The sequence below is a fragment of the Phaenicophaeus curvirostris genome, chromosome 1 (genome assembly GCF_032191515.1).
Source record: "Phaenicophaeus curvirostris isolate KB17595 chromosome 1, BPBGC_Pcur_1.0, whole genome shotgun sequence".
Taxonomy (NCBI): domain Eukaryota; kingdom Metazoa; phylum Chordata; class Aves; order Cuculiformes; family Cuculidae; genus Phaenicophaeus; species Phaenicophaeus curvirostris.
This window is the reverse complement of record NC_091392.1, coordinates 24,368,221-24,382,320: the sequence shown is the minus strand read 5'-3', so window position 1 is coordinate 24,382,320 and position 14,100 is coordinate 24,368,221. Positions and strand designations below refer to the sequence as shown.

General features: G+C 42.5%; 1 protein-coding gene across 4 annotated transcripts in view; it reads right to left on the bottom strand.

Annotated features, from left to right (window-relative positions):
- TSPAN12 (tetraspanin 12) overlaps nucleotides 1–13,873 on the bottom strand; it is a 42,705-nt gene extending 28,832 nt beyond the window's left edge. For 2 of the 4 annotated variants that reach the window (XM_069850532.1, XM_069850557.1), the window contains exons 1-4: nucleotides 13,792–13,873; nucleotides 13,128–13,264; nucleotides 1,357–1,439; nucleotides 593–728 (exon numbers count right to left, since the gene is read on the bottom strand). In XM_069850532.1, the coding sequence (XP_069706633.1) occupies nucleotides 593–728; nucleotides 1,357–1,439; nucleotides 13,128–13,193 (285 nt within the window). In that variant the 5' untranslated portion in view covers nucleotides 13,194–13,264; nucleotides 13,792–13,873. Of the gene's footprint in view, nucleotides 1–592; nucleotides 729–1,356; nucleotides 1,440–13,127; nucleotides 13,265–13,783 lie in introns of all 4 variants that reach the window. The other 2 variants (XM_069850540.1, XM_069850548.1) reach the window with 2 other exon arrangements.
- Between the last annotated feature and the right edge of the window lie 227 nt (nucleotides 13,874–14,100).

Here is a 14,100-nt window from a genome sequence, read left to right as displayed (position 1 = left end):
AGGCAGGAAAGACTACTGCTTTTCAGCTGCTGTTGGCTCAGTTATGTAGCCTCTAAAGAAAGGAAAAAGCTGGTTACTTGGAATTTATTTTTAAACTTGCTCAGAACCAAATGCAACTGCAAAATTCCACATCCACATAACAGAAGGCAAAGCTTCTGAATGCATTCAGAATTAACTTTCACACACAATCAATTCTGAGGATAAACCAAAGACATTTAGCTACTGCATAGCCCAGAGTCAAAAAGATAGTATAAGCATTTATTTCAGAGCACTCAAGACTCACGTTCCTATAATCATTAGTACTTAGGAGTTTGAGTTATTTTTGCCTTCAGCGACTCCTCAACTAAATTAAGTGGATTTTTGCAAATGAGACACCGCTTGTCTTTCAGTCACAGCATAATGTAGCCTGGGCAATAAATTCTCTCCTACTGTGTGCTTTGCACTTACAATTCCTTAGCGACATCATAACTCAACATGGTAGGAAAAAAAAATAAAAAAAATCAGTATTTATCCAGTGCTTGTGGATTAAAACTTTTCTTACACTGTCGAAGCAAATCAGAAGCTGGCTGGTTTTAGAGGTTATGAAACATACCCAAACAAGGAGCAACAGATTTCTTTTCACTGTTCCACAGTAGCCTAGCATTCCAACTATGATGAGGAAACAGCAGACTGCAATCATGACGGGGTGGACCACAGGAAAGTAAGTCAAAATGACAGCCTCCTCCACCCTAAAACCGATCAGAAACATAAAAAAAAAAAAAAAAAGCACAATCATACAAAAATGATAGAGAAAAAGAGTAATGTAGTCATTACAATGAAAACAGTGAATTAGCAGATGTGTTATTTCCAGCACCTTACACATTTCACAGAAATCTCTTCTATGCGATTTTAAAGTCAAATGCTGCGCTTTGGTACCAGAAAGTAACGCATCATCTGAAATCTCTTTGGAGCAAAGGCAATCTTCCTGTCCTGAACATGCACTGCATGTAGCACAGCAAGGCTCTGTTCCATCACTAAGACTCACAAGCACTGCTGTAACAGCTAAACTAACTATACCTCTGGACTGAACAAAGTATTCCAAACTAAACAGTAATATAATATGATTACGTATTGGCAATGGGGCAAAAATTGATCCCTGTAAGAAGAGAAAGGCACAGGAATAAAGAGATTGAATTTATATCATTCCCCCTTCTGATGCCAGGAATCATTGCAAAAATACAACTTGCAATAAAACAATAATTAGCTGAATACTTCTTATCACTAGAAATTTTAATTAGGAATCTTGCCATATATAATGAGCAACACATACCGCAATCAATCACCCACACAGATTAATAGGTTTAAGGAAAGCTTTACCTTGTTTCAGCAGTTAAAGTGAGAACATTATTCAGGTAGTCTCTCATCCAAGCAGAAACACCCAATATGCTGATGGACATCAACTAAAAGGAAAATATGAAGTATTTGTCATGTGTTTACAAAACTTTAAAGATCATTCATAATAATAAGTAGAGGATCAATCATCAGTAGCATTTTTCATACATTCATTTATCTGAACACCATATTATCCCCAAAACTGTTAACATTTAGAGTTGGTTTGCTGTTTAAGTATTTAGGGAGCCAGTGACAATTATCTTCTCTTCTAGTATGGATAATTAATAACTGGAACACCTTCTCTTCCACTGAATGGAGTGACGCAAGTGCTGGCTCAAGTTCCACCACTGCAAAACTTACCACAGAAACAACAGGGGGGGTTTATGCTGCTAAAATCAGCAACTCTTTCAGGGCTCATGGGAGTTATCAACCAGTCTGTACGAAACCACAAAGCCTTCTTCAGGTTTACCGCCAATGAAGAATAAGCCCCATACAAGATACAATGGTACTGATAACCTCATGAGATTCAAAGAGGCCAAGTGTAAGGTCTTGCACCTGTATCAGGGCACTTGCTGCACTTCAATTATAAACCACAGATCATCAAGTGTTTGGGTACTTAACTCTATAGGCATTTGAGAAGCATAAAGCCACTACGCTTTCACTAGAACTAATCCTACAGCAAGTAAACACCTGAGACTGAACCCACTTAGAATTGCCACCACCTCAGCAGATCCTGAATTCTGTCACCTGATGCTGTCATGCACACTTGGGATCTACGAACAGAAGCTCTGGCCTGATTTTCTTGAGAAGCCGAAGCTTAATGGTGTGGTAAAAACATACCCGCCACACCACGACAGCACTAGCTCTTCTGCTGCTGTAGCAGAGGTATCACTAGAGGACAAGGAAAGTGGCACTTGTCCATGTATTTTGCACTGGGTAACAGTCTAGACAGATATATCTCCAAGCTGTGGCCAACACACGGCCACATAACTTCTACAAAAACACTTAATGACAATACCATGGAACATGACTCTATTTTCACTTACCATGAACAGTAACTGGAAGAAAAGGACTGCTTCCTTTCCTAGGAAACATAACCTTCACTAATAATGAAACTACATGAAGACTCTTTCAGCTCATAAGAACAAGCTCTCTATGAAAAGTCTTTAACCTCACTCAAAAAAGCTTGTAGCCATTTAGGTCTCTTTGGCTGTTGTTCTTCCATGTAAATAGCTAATGGCCAATTACTACTGTTTCTTGCTGGATGTAAATTACACGCAAGAAAATTCCTTCCACTGTAATCCCTATGAGAGCCAGGCTAAAGCTCACTCACTCACCTACCTGGTGCCCTGAATGATCTCACCATCGGCAACACCTTCAGGTGTTACTGACTTGTGCTATGCTTACAATACAAATATGGTATGAACGCAAGAGCTAGCTCAGCATTACTCTAAAAATGTGCACACACAATCCCTTTACCTCACTGCTACAGAGAGAAACACACAGTTTACCTGTGCAACACCCTCCTGCCAACCAGACAAATTACTTGGGAGGTATCTTTGGCACCGTAATTTGAAGAAAGGCCAAAGTGAATTATTACTCTGAATGACCTGAAAGCCAGAGTGTTATAACACATTGGATTCATGCCCAGTAAAGTCAGTAACACTGTCAAACTGGGGCAGCATAAAGACATGGCTCAGAAAAGAGACTAGGCAAACATTCAAGAAGCTCCTCTAGAACAGAGGCCTGTAAACAGCAAACCATGATAACCGAAAAAAAAACCCACAAAACAAGGCAATTCAACAATAGGTTGATTTAAAAAAAAAAAAAAAGGTACATTTTATGGCACATAACCTGGTGAATGTTTGGTAGCTCTTCCCCACCAAAGGGAAGAGCTGGGAAAGAAAAGTCATATTCTTCTGATCAACAAAAGTCAGCCTCTGGGCAGGAATACCCTGCAGGATGAAAGATGTGTTTGCAACACCAGACTGCCCTGCATAATAATGACTGATATTCAGTTTAGTGACAAAAGATTCTCAAGCACTAACTCATATCCATCAATCAACTTGCTCACCTGCTCCATAGCCACAGGAGAATCATCATAAGAACATGACATGCACACTGGACCTCTGTGGCCTCCTGCCTACAACTCAGTACGCTGCCCTTTAAAGCGCTAAGCATCCTGAAGTGCCACCTGACAGTCAAGGAGGCTGTAGCCACTCACCACTTCACACCACTTATGGCAGAGGCAGATCTTCAGCCAGCAACACAGGAATTACACTAACACAAGCATTACAACTCAGCCTGTGGTCTCAGTAGGAATAGTAACAACCTCCTCCAACACCTTGGTGCACATCCAAACCTACCAGCAAAGGAAAGCAGTCACAATGCTGCAATTCACTGCCATGAGATTTTCAACGAGGCATGGGCAGGGGCAAGGTCCCGATTACAGAACTTCTTGGTTCATCTGAAGGACAGAAAGATGGCAGCCTTGGAAAACTGGCAGCCTCTACTTCAGCCATTGTTTTGTAACTAATTTAGATGTAAAATACAGTTAGAAATCTGTATCTAGCAATCAGACTAAAGTACACAAGTTTATGAGAACTAAAACTAGCAAAATAATTCTAATCACATTAGCAATTACATTATTTCACCAGAAAGCTTTTATCCAGGCTTCTTTGATGACAGCCAGTCTGTTGTGCTGTGAACAGAATATTATAACAGGCAGTAAAACATGTTTTTGTTGCAGCTAGCTGCACAAGTTACTACGGGTTTCATTCTGAAACATCACAGTATGTTACAGAACCATCAATATGACACTGAAGAGTTTTCAAAACTGCCTGCTGCTTTACTCTAAATATATTTTCTCCCTGATTAAACAAAGGTAATAAATTATATTTTCATATAAAAGGAATATGCAGATCACAATAACATTAACATTCCAAATTAATTTCTAGCATAAAGGTTTTAAAGCTATTAGAGCTTTCTCAGACAACCATATTACAATATCCAACAATGGACTCAAACTATTAGGAGTGGTCATTTCCAAATATAGTTTAAATTGCCTTAGGAACTCTTCTATATAAATTACACATCAAAACAAAACCATTAAATCATCTTTCATTCCTTAAGTATATGTTTTAAGCCTTTACTGTGACAATACTACTCATCACATCTTTGAGGCCATATCTAAAATCGAAAATAAATCTGCATTTTCAGTTAACAAATGAACATGAATTTGTCTTTGAGAGAGCAAGACCAACTGCTGTAGCTATTTACACATTTGTTTTCATTCTCTCATCACCTTTTTCAGTGGAATGCTCTAACATCTTTTTTTTAATAATGAAAACTGCTTTGCTCCAATTTGAGAGTAAGGGTGGGCTCTTTTCATTATTAAATGGAAAGAAACATTTACAGTATCCTCTACATTGAAAACCACAGACATTTCTTTTTATTCTAACAGATGGAATAAACAACTTCAGGCCACATGCTGGTACCTGTACAAAATGCCGCCTAGCAGAATCATGGAGTAACTTGCTCTGCAGAAAAGGGTTTCTAGCTCCAAGGAAATTATTTCCAAGATACGACAACAATAATCAGAATACATCCTTTAATTTCAGTAAACAATCCTTGAGAACTTTTTCCAGTTAAAATTTATTTGTGTAACCTAAGCTGTGACTTGCCAAAAGGGGGGCAAAAATCACTACAAGGTAATGAACAGAGCCTGCTGCAATGTTTTCACAGGATTTTCACAATTAAGTTCAATATTCAGATCATTAAACAAACACAGATGACTCAGATCCCTGGACAAACAGAGGACTACATTTTTTTAGAAGGGAAGGGCATAAGGGCAGGGGAGAGAGGGACAAGAGCTCTTGGGTTTTTTTATTACCTGGCAAAAGCATTTACATGTTTACAGAAAGAACAGTGGCCTATAAAAAAGGGAATTCCCCTATACCTTACTAATGCACCTTTTATCCTACAGACATGCCAACTCTTAGTTTTAGCTTAAGTTCCTAGAAGGGATTATGGCCTTGGTCCCCTCCCACTTGCAAACAGTTGAAGCATGCACTTATTTGCACTGTGAATCTGGGTTTGCTTGCACAGCTGCAACAGTGAGTTAACAACCTGCTCCGTGTTTGGCACAGGCTGGAACTTGCACACTTTGCAATAAGGCAACTGCCAGAGCACTGGCAGGCTGCTAACAGGCCACCCTCCTGGGAGAGGCAAGCAAGTTCTCCAGCAGTTAGATCTGCAAGAATCCCAAGGCAGTGCCATGTAAAGAACTGTGAAACAAAAGCTCAAATATGCAAACAGGTCAAGGTACAGTTCATATAACAGCCCGTTCTTCTAAGTGTCAGACCCAAGTATGAATTTCTGTGCTGTCATGTAAAGGTATGTGAAAGGCAAAGAAAGCTAAGAAAAGGCATATATTTCTGCATTTGTTCTCTCTGTGACTACCTTGGCACTAAATTTCTTGTTAGAACACAATTAGTGCCTCTCTTCCCTCACAAGTAACCACTCATCATCAAGAGACCTTCTGCTTTTGGGCTTGCAGAGGCTTGTGCTGCTGAGTATGGCTAATTCACAGTACTGTGCAGAGCTCAAGCCTCCAGATCCATATCACAAGCCACACATCATCAAGATGAGATGCCGTCACTTACACATAATACATTCTTTTTTTTTTTTCTTCTAAAACCTTGTCTTTGTTCACAGACAGCAGTCAATCTCTCTTGGACCCACAGTCAGCAGGCATTTCATTTTTAAACCCAGGGTACACAACTGGAAGACTGACAGGAGAAACAACTGTTTCCTATGATCCACATTGTTGTGGGGACAAGACTTAACTTTCCTGTTTCACATGCAAATACCCACGAGCACATGAAGATTACAAAAATGAACCTGCATTTTTAAATTAAATCATACATTCTTATAAAAGTGCACAAAATGAAACTGTCCCCTATATTTTGGGAAGCAGCTACAAGAGACTGAAAAATGGGTATTATTCCTATGAGCTTGTCTAGCATCTACCACAGAACCCTGAGATGATAAAAATCTTCGTTGCACAGAAGCAACACCTGGGGATTCATGAATAACTGGGTAGCTATCTTCTACAGAAAGACATGCAAATTTAAAGGAAGAAAACAAATGCAAGTGCCATCAGGCCAGACGGACATTCCCAATTCTGCTGGAGATCATGGCTTACCAGTATAAGCATACAGTTTGAAGTTTTTCTTTCCCCTTGAGCTATTGGCTCAAATCTAGTCAGCACCAGTTTATGCCTTCATCCTCAAGGTTGATACAATGAGCTCCATAGAGTCAATCATGAGAATTACCCAAAAGAATGTCTGTGGTTTCATTAATATGCTTCTTAATTGGCATTCAGAAAGCAATATGATTTCTAACATAAGAGTGAGGTCTTGGTTTACTTTTTCCTTTTCATCATCATGCCAAGCCACTCTTTTTCAGGATCATTTTGCAGAGACTCATCTACAAATTCACTGTTGACAGGCCATGCAGGGAGAGCCACGTAAACTATGAAGATATGTGGCATAAAAGGTTACATAGAAGATACCAAGTTGACTTATCAATGAACACTGCTTTACTGTCTTAGGACATGACCTGGTAGTGTAATTATGTTATATAAATATTACAGCTTAAAGACATCAAAAATTAAGAGATTTCTCAAAGACCAGAATTAAAATTATTACTGATCTTTTAGAACTCCCCCTATAGCTTGCTCTGTTGAACACTTTCCTTTAAAAGACACTGTATTCACATAGAACCAAGTGTATTTTCTTTATACAAGAATGATAAGAAAATCAGGTTTCGATTATGTAAGTCTATGCTGCAATCTAAAAGCAGAGCATATTGGCCTAGAATGAACCACACATTTACACTGCTACAGGTACCCAGACAGGCAGGGTCCATTTCAACAGATATTATCAGTCACAAAATTTGACCCTAACTCTACTCATTCCAAGAGCCTACAAAACCCACCAATGTGAGTGGAAGTTGGAAAGCAGAAGAAACACATCTATGCAGAATTTAGTTCCAGGGAAGGATGGACAGACTGATTTTTTTTTCCTCATATCACAATAGATTTGAAAAATAAACCAAAAAAATTACAAGATTCAACACATACATTTGAGGGTGGAAAAAGAAGGAAACACAATACCACTGCTTCCAACCACCCTAAGTGCTTCCTTTCACACCACTAATATTCCCTTGCTCTAAATCCTCAGGTGGCACACATAGCTGAAACCAGAAGGTTTCAATGTGCAAAGTATTCAAAACAAAAGTAAAACAAACTGGAAGCTGGCTCCTCTTTCTTTTTATGTGATTTTTTTGTTCACAAGCACAAATTCAAGATAGAGGCAAAATAATTCCCACTACCTGCCAGGAATGCGTACTGGTTGCAACCACATAGTCTAAATTAGATGGTACTGCTATGTAAGTAAAGGAAAGCTTAGGCGCTGCTCAACACAAACATCATATCCCCAGGCAGTAAAACCTCACAAGGTGAAGGATGTAAAAACATCACTGGCTTGGCTCAAACATCCAGTGACACTATTAATCACCCATTAAGCGATCCTTACCACCTACGACACAGTCACCTGCAACTTACAACCGTGATTTGCCCAAGCCACTATAGTACAGTCATCCTCAATTACAAGCAACACAGCAGCAGCTGCTCCTCCTTTCCACCCCACATGCTCATCAGAAAAAGAAAAAAAAAAAAAGCAAGATCTGGCAGTTTTCTCAAGGCAGACAGTCTACACAGACATTCCTGCATGTTAGCCAGTTTTTGCTTTTTCTTCTAAATGAGAAAATTGACAAAGAAACATGCTGCTTTCACTTGCACCAACCATCACCACCTAGTTCACCAAAATATTTTTATAATATTTTTCAAAGAACATATGGCTGAGCTGCCAAGAAAAGTAAAACAGCCTGCACTTCTCAAAACTATTGCTTTGCTTAATCCTCTACTAGTATAAGCAGCCAGAACACCGAATTTTTCCTGTAGTCAGCACTGTTTTCTAGTTCCTGTTCTAGCACAACCCCTAGGGGCCACTGCCCTCAGACAATCTCGTGTGCTCTGCCTGTGCCATTATTACTGGCTGGCCATGTTCTATGACTGAAGGTCTCCCTAGCACAGACACTTGCAAAAGTGGTTTAACTGGGAAAGAGACCACAGCAAAGTACAGAACAATGGCTACATTGCAAAATGTGGTGAGAAGGATTTTGTGAGGACAAGTTATACACTGTTCAAAAGGAATGAAGATGCTTATATTACATCCATGAGTGGTACTGAGCTGAAACAGTGTGATTACAGCTGATACAGAAAAGCCCCACCAGAACGAAAGACTCTGTAGTTTCATAACCTGTATAAAATATGTTTGCAGAGCTATCAAAACTGAGTTTCTCTTAAGTCCTGACACACTGTCTAGAGATAATGAAGACCAGTATTACCACTAAGAAAAGAAAACTAAGCAGTAGGAGCATGTCTTCTCTCAAGCACCACTAAGATAAACCGCTTAGTTAAGCACCAAGCCTTGACTACAGAACACCAAATCACGCATTTTTGGAGATACTCACTTTTTATTGGGCTATCCAGCATGTAATATGCTGCAAATAGCAGTGCTAGAGAGTGTAAGATGAAACACCAGCAAAAATCAAAGTTGGGTCTCTCAGATTTATAAATTACCTTAAGCGATACTCATTTATACATAAGGATGGCCGCAGAACGGAATTAAATGTTAACTGCTGGATTTAGCCTGATGGACATTGTTGTCCAGGGCACGGTCAAAAAACCCCTTAAGAAATTACAAGACTGAGGAGGTCCTGAAACTGCAACGCACATTGCTTTAAAAGAGCAGTCAGAGTCTTGATCCATTCACATCCACAAATCCAATGTTCTTCTGGAGCAGTAAAGGCAGTACATTTATTGGTCCATTATCAAAACACAACGAACCACTAAAATGCAGAATTAGGTTTCTAGTTGATTGTTCATTAATTACTTAAAGCTAAGCAGCCTCCAGGCCAAAACTGACAAAAAGCATAACTAACACCACCACCTGCCCCCCTCTCATGCGTGCACAGGTACACTGTCCTATCATTCCACATCCCAGCTCATCAGCTGAGACCAGTAAAAAATGTTTTTCTTTCCAAATAGGCAGCACAGAGCTGTACAGTTATGAACAATGCTCTAGTGAAGCTACAAGAATAGCAGTGGAGGTCCTGATAAGTTCTATACTTCTGGTTCTGCAGGCTCCTACAACAACCAAATTATGAAGATGCCAATGCCTATGTGTGCAGCAACCATCTGCATACTAAGTTTTTCAGCAAGACAGACAGTCAGATAAACCAGTCCTGTTACATACATCTTCTTAAAGAGCCTCATGTGCACAAGCCTGCCCTCGCCAGGCTGGCAATGACAAACAGTGGAGTTCCATCATATGCACATTGGGACAGTTGCACACAGTAAACACTTGACGCTTACTTTACATGTTCTGTTCTAAGAAGCTGACAATCACATTGTACCAGACAGTGACTGCTGGCTCTTGCACAATTTTGTCAGAACTTCAAAAGCTTCAAGCTCCCAGCTTTGAAGAGCAAGCAATCCTTTTTGCACGTGTAGTTAAACCTACTGCTGGAAACCACCACATTGAAACAAGGAGAGAATGTCACTCTATTCCAACTAGAACCCTCAATCAAGCCATGATTTTAAAAAGCGAACACATGTGGTTTGCACATCTTTCCTGTTTTCAGCCAAACACTCACAACTGACACAGCTACTGGGCACCTTATCCTCAGGCTTGAAGCCACGTGGAGGCAATGGTCCTTGAGAAGGAAGAAAGCAAGTAAGAGAATGTGCAAAACCCTCCAAGATCAAGCTTTAAGAGAACCACACACATGCATCCCCAATCAGGACATCTGTACTGATGCTGGAATCATGCATCATTCTCATCTTTAGCCACTGAGACAGATCCTACCACGCTAAGGGAGCAGGAAGAACAAGGCCACACATTTTCAAGGGGCTGATCTAATCTAAACTTCCCAACATCCAACCCATAACTTGGTCTGGTATTTATCAAGGAAAGCACTAACAAAAGCAATAAGAAAGCTAAAGCTTTCCAAACAAAAGCAAGAACAGTCCCCACCCCAGTGGGTAAGCACCTGCTGCCAGGAGAACTTTTCACAAGAAAACTCAGAAAAGCCAGTGGCAAACCTCCCACTGAACCCAACAGGAAATAATTCAAGATCTGACAGAGGAGATACAGCAGATTGCAATACAACAAGCAGCTAGTAGCAGATATATATTTAGATGTTAAATACACATTTGAACAGGACCAGACTGAAAGCAGAAAGGGTTTTTTTCAACACACGTTCCTCCAAAGAAGTCTGAAGTAACTGCAGCACATTTAACTACCCACCCACTACGCATCCTATTTCTTATCACACAATTCTGACAGACTCAGGGGGTTTTGAACCAAACCATTGAATTCAGCTGCTTTGTCAAATGCAGAGAACTCCAAATGAACTGTCAAATTTTTCATCTGCGTTCCAACACACACTGCATTTAATTTTTTAACATTATGGAAGACAGCTTAAATTTTTTGCAGCATCTGTGGTGCAAGTGATGCTATACTGGCACTTATTATTTAACTACATATTCGCATGCTTCACCACTATACAAATTTTTACGTACTTGATTGGGTGTAATTTCCAGTGGTCTGGCCTCAGCTAGGAAGATTAACTACAGATATTTTTTTGTATTTCAGAGACAAGCATGAGAAGTGTCCATTTTCTTCCCTAGAACACGTCATACCACAACAGACTCAAAAGATCCTTTTTCCTAGATGACTGGGGGTGGGGCAGAGGGAAATGACACTTCCTAGTTCAGGGTGATCTGAGACATCATTTAATGGGCAACAAAATCTAAAGAATGAGAAGTTATTTCTAGCCATGAATGTCTTAAACCTAATCTAGACATGAATTAAGAATGGACAAAGTTAACAGCACCACAGCATTATAGATGTAGTTCAGGCTGTTCCATTGCCAAGTTCAAATGCCCCGAGTAGCTTCGTGCCCAAGGTCCACAACAAAAAAACACGTGAACAAAATAATAAAAAGCTGAAAGGAGTAATCTGACATGGGAAAGAACTTAAAATCTGAGTGAAGATGGCAGACATATTTGTATCACCCAGGTGAGAACCTCATCTCCCTAGAGAGGAACTACAACACAATACACTAGTCCCATCCTCCACAAGGAAAGCATCTCAGGACTGAGAAATGAAGCACTCAGTTCCAGCACCAAGGCCCTCATCGCCACACATCAAATCAACAGACCTAACATGGGGGTACAGCCTCATGTGTAACCTGGCAAACACCTAAATAGCTGCTTCAACTATAAAAAGCTGTCACTGAATAATAAAAGTGATGGAACACAGCAGGCACAAAGGACAAGGAAAAAAGAGCAAAGTAAGCTTAAGGGGACAGAGGTGAGTTAAGATGTGAGTGGGAATGGATGAGGACTGCTCAAGGCAGGAATCACAGAAAACAGAGGAAAGCAGCAAACAGGTGAACAGCAGGACAAGATGTTTTCAATCATGTGGCCATTAGTTCACTCAACTCTAACAACATACGTGTAAAAATCCAAAGTTGAATTCAAGTCATCTGAACCCTAGCAACCTTGGTCTTATTCAAAAGAAAATATAGACTTTCAGATTTTGTACAGTATCCAATGAAAACCATGTCTGATGCAAGAAACATCCTTTTCCAAAAGAAAAAAGATTTCCTCATTTTCTATTAAAGGACTTTATTCCTACATGCAATACAGAAATAATTTATTTTTCACCTTTTATAACGCAATATACAATGCATATACCATACTTTCAACAGATTTTCAGATCACCTGCATTACACAAAAAGGACTATTCTGTACCAAATGCTGTTTAGCAGTTTTCTCTCTCATTCATTCTCTGATCTCCACTTAGTTTTCCATAAACATGTGCCTTCATCTCAATTCTGTTATAAACTAAGTTTGGCCCCAGCCCATATTCTATCCCTGCATCATTCAAGTCTACAGTACCTTAAGAGTCAGCTATTGTGAACAGTTGTGGGATGTTGCACCTTTCACCCTTTCATTCCCACTTATCCAGAATAAATCTCAACTATACAGGGGAAGCAGATTTCATTCGGTGCAAAGCCCGTGAAAGAGCTCCATGATGCTGTTTGTCCAGAGCTGTAGAAGTTTAGAAGCAAGTGTTGATCCCACCCTCTTAGGCTGCAGAGTGAGAAACCCTGCTGCTATACATACAAGTTCTCACTGAAAATGAAAAGAATCACCCTAGGTCTTGTCTACCAGTTAGGATCTGACCACTCGAAACACAAGAAAGACTCTGGGCAAGGCCTTTGCAGACCAGCTGACTGCTCAGATACCTTCAGAAGCTGAGACTTCAGCTCGTGTCATGGGATGCTCTGTAACTCATCCAGTCAGGAATTCACAGCACCCGTGAATATTTCCCTCTCTACATACCAGAGGTGCACAAATTCACACGTGTATTTATAACACTAGGTTAATACCAAATCTAATTTTACTTCCAACTAGTTTCCAAAGATTTTTTTTCCCTTCCAGGAGTGACCAGTATTCTCGCATGGGAACTGCCTGGCACACGTCCAGGGCACCCAGGCAGATCCCACCCCATCACCCAGGGCAGGGACCCCGCAGCACCCCGGGTCGCTGCACTCACCCAGAAGAGGAGGTTGAGGGCGTAGAGCAGGCAGCGCAGGCACTTCACCGAGTCCTCCCTGGCCATGGCGAGCCCCCGCGGGAGACAGCCCCATCCTCTCACCACATCCTCCCTCCCGAGCCCGGGCCACCAGCGCCCTGCGGAGCAAGAGGCAGAGAGGACCTGGTGAGCGCCTGGGAGCAAAAGCACCGGTGGAGGAGCCAGGCCAAGCCGAGCCCAGCATAGCTCATCCCAGCCAAGCCAAGCTCAGCCCAGCGGTACTCAGCCCAGTCGTGCCCAGCAACGCCCAGCAGCGCCCAGCCCAGCGGTGCTCAGCCCAGCCCAGCCCAGTAGTGCCCAGTAGAGCCCAGCAGCGCCCAGCCCAGCCCAGCGGCGCCCAGCCCAAGCCCCAGACCGGGAGCCGCAGACCCCGCGGGGACGCCGGCAGCGCCCACCGCCGGCAGCCGCCCGCTGCTCCCGGACGCTCTGCTGGGCGGTGGGGTTTTTTACACAACCTAAAGCCGCGGGAAGCGGAGCAGCCGCGGGCTGTCCGGAGCGGGGCGAGAGCGCTGCGGAGGCGCCGTCCCGTCCCCGCCCGGGAGGGACGCGCTGCTCCCGGGGCCAGCGGCCACTTCACCGCCCGGCCACCCCCCTCCCTCCGTCACTCCCTCCCTCACTCACTCACTCGCTCCTGCGAGGACTCATCGGGACGGGACGAGGCAGCGCGCAGCCCCGCGATCCCTGCCCGGCGGGCGGCCCCGATCCCGCCGAGCCGCGCCAGCTGCCCCAGCGCCGCCCGCGCATGCGCGCCGCCCGCCGCCCGCGGGGTCCTAGCGCCGCCCGCCCCGCCGGGAGCCGCGGGCACGGGCCGCGGGGGGCAGTGGGAGGGGCGGCTCGGGGCTCGCCCGGAGCCCGTAGAATCATAGAACGGTTTGGGTCGGAAAAGACCTTGTCGTGGGAGGTGTCCCTGCCCGCGGCAGGCGGGCTGGAAGTA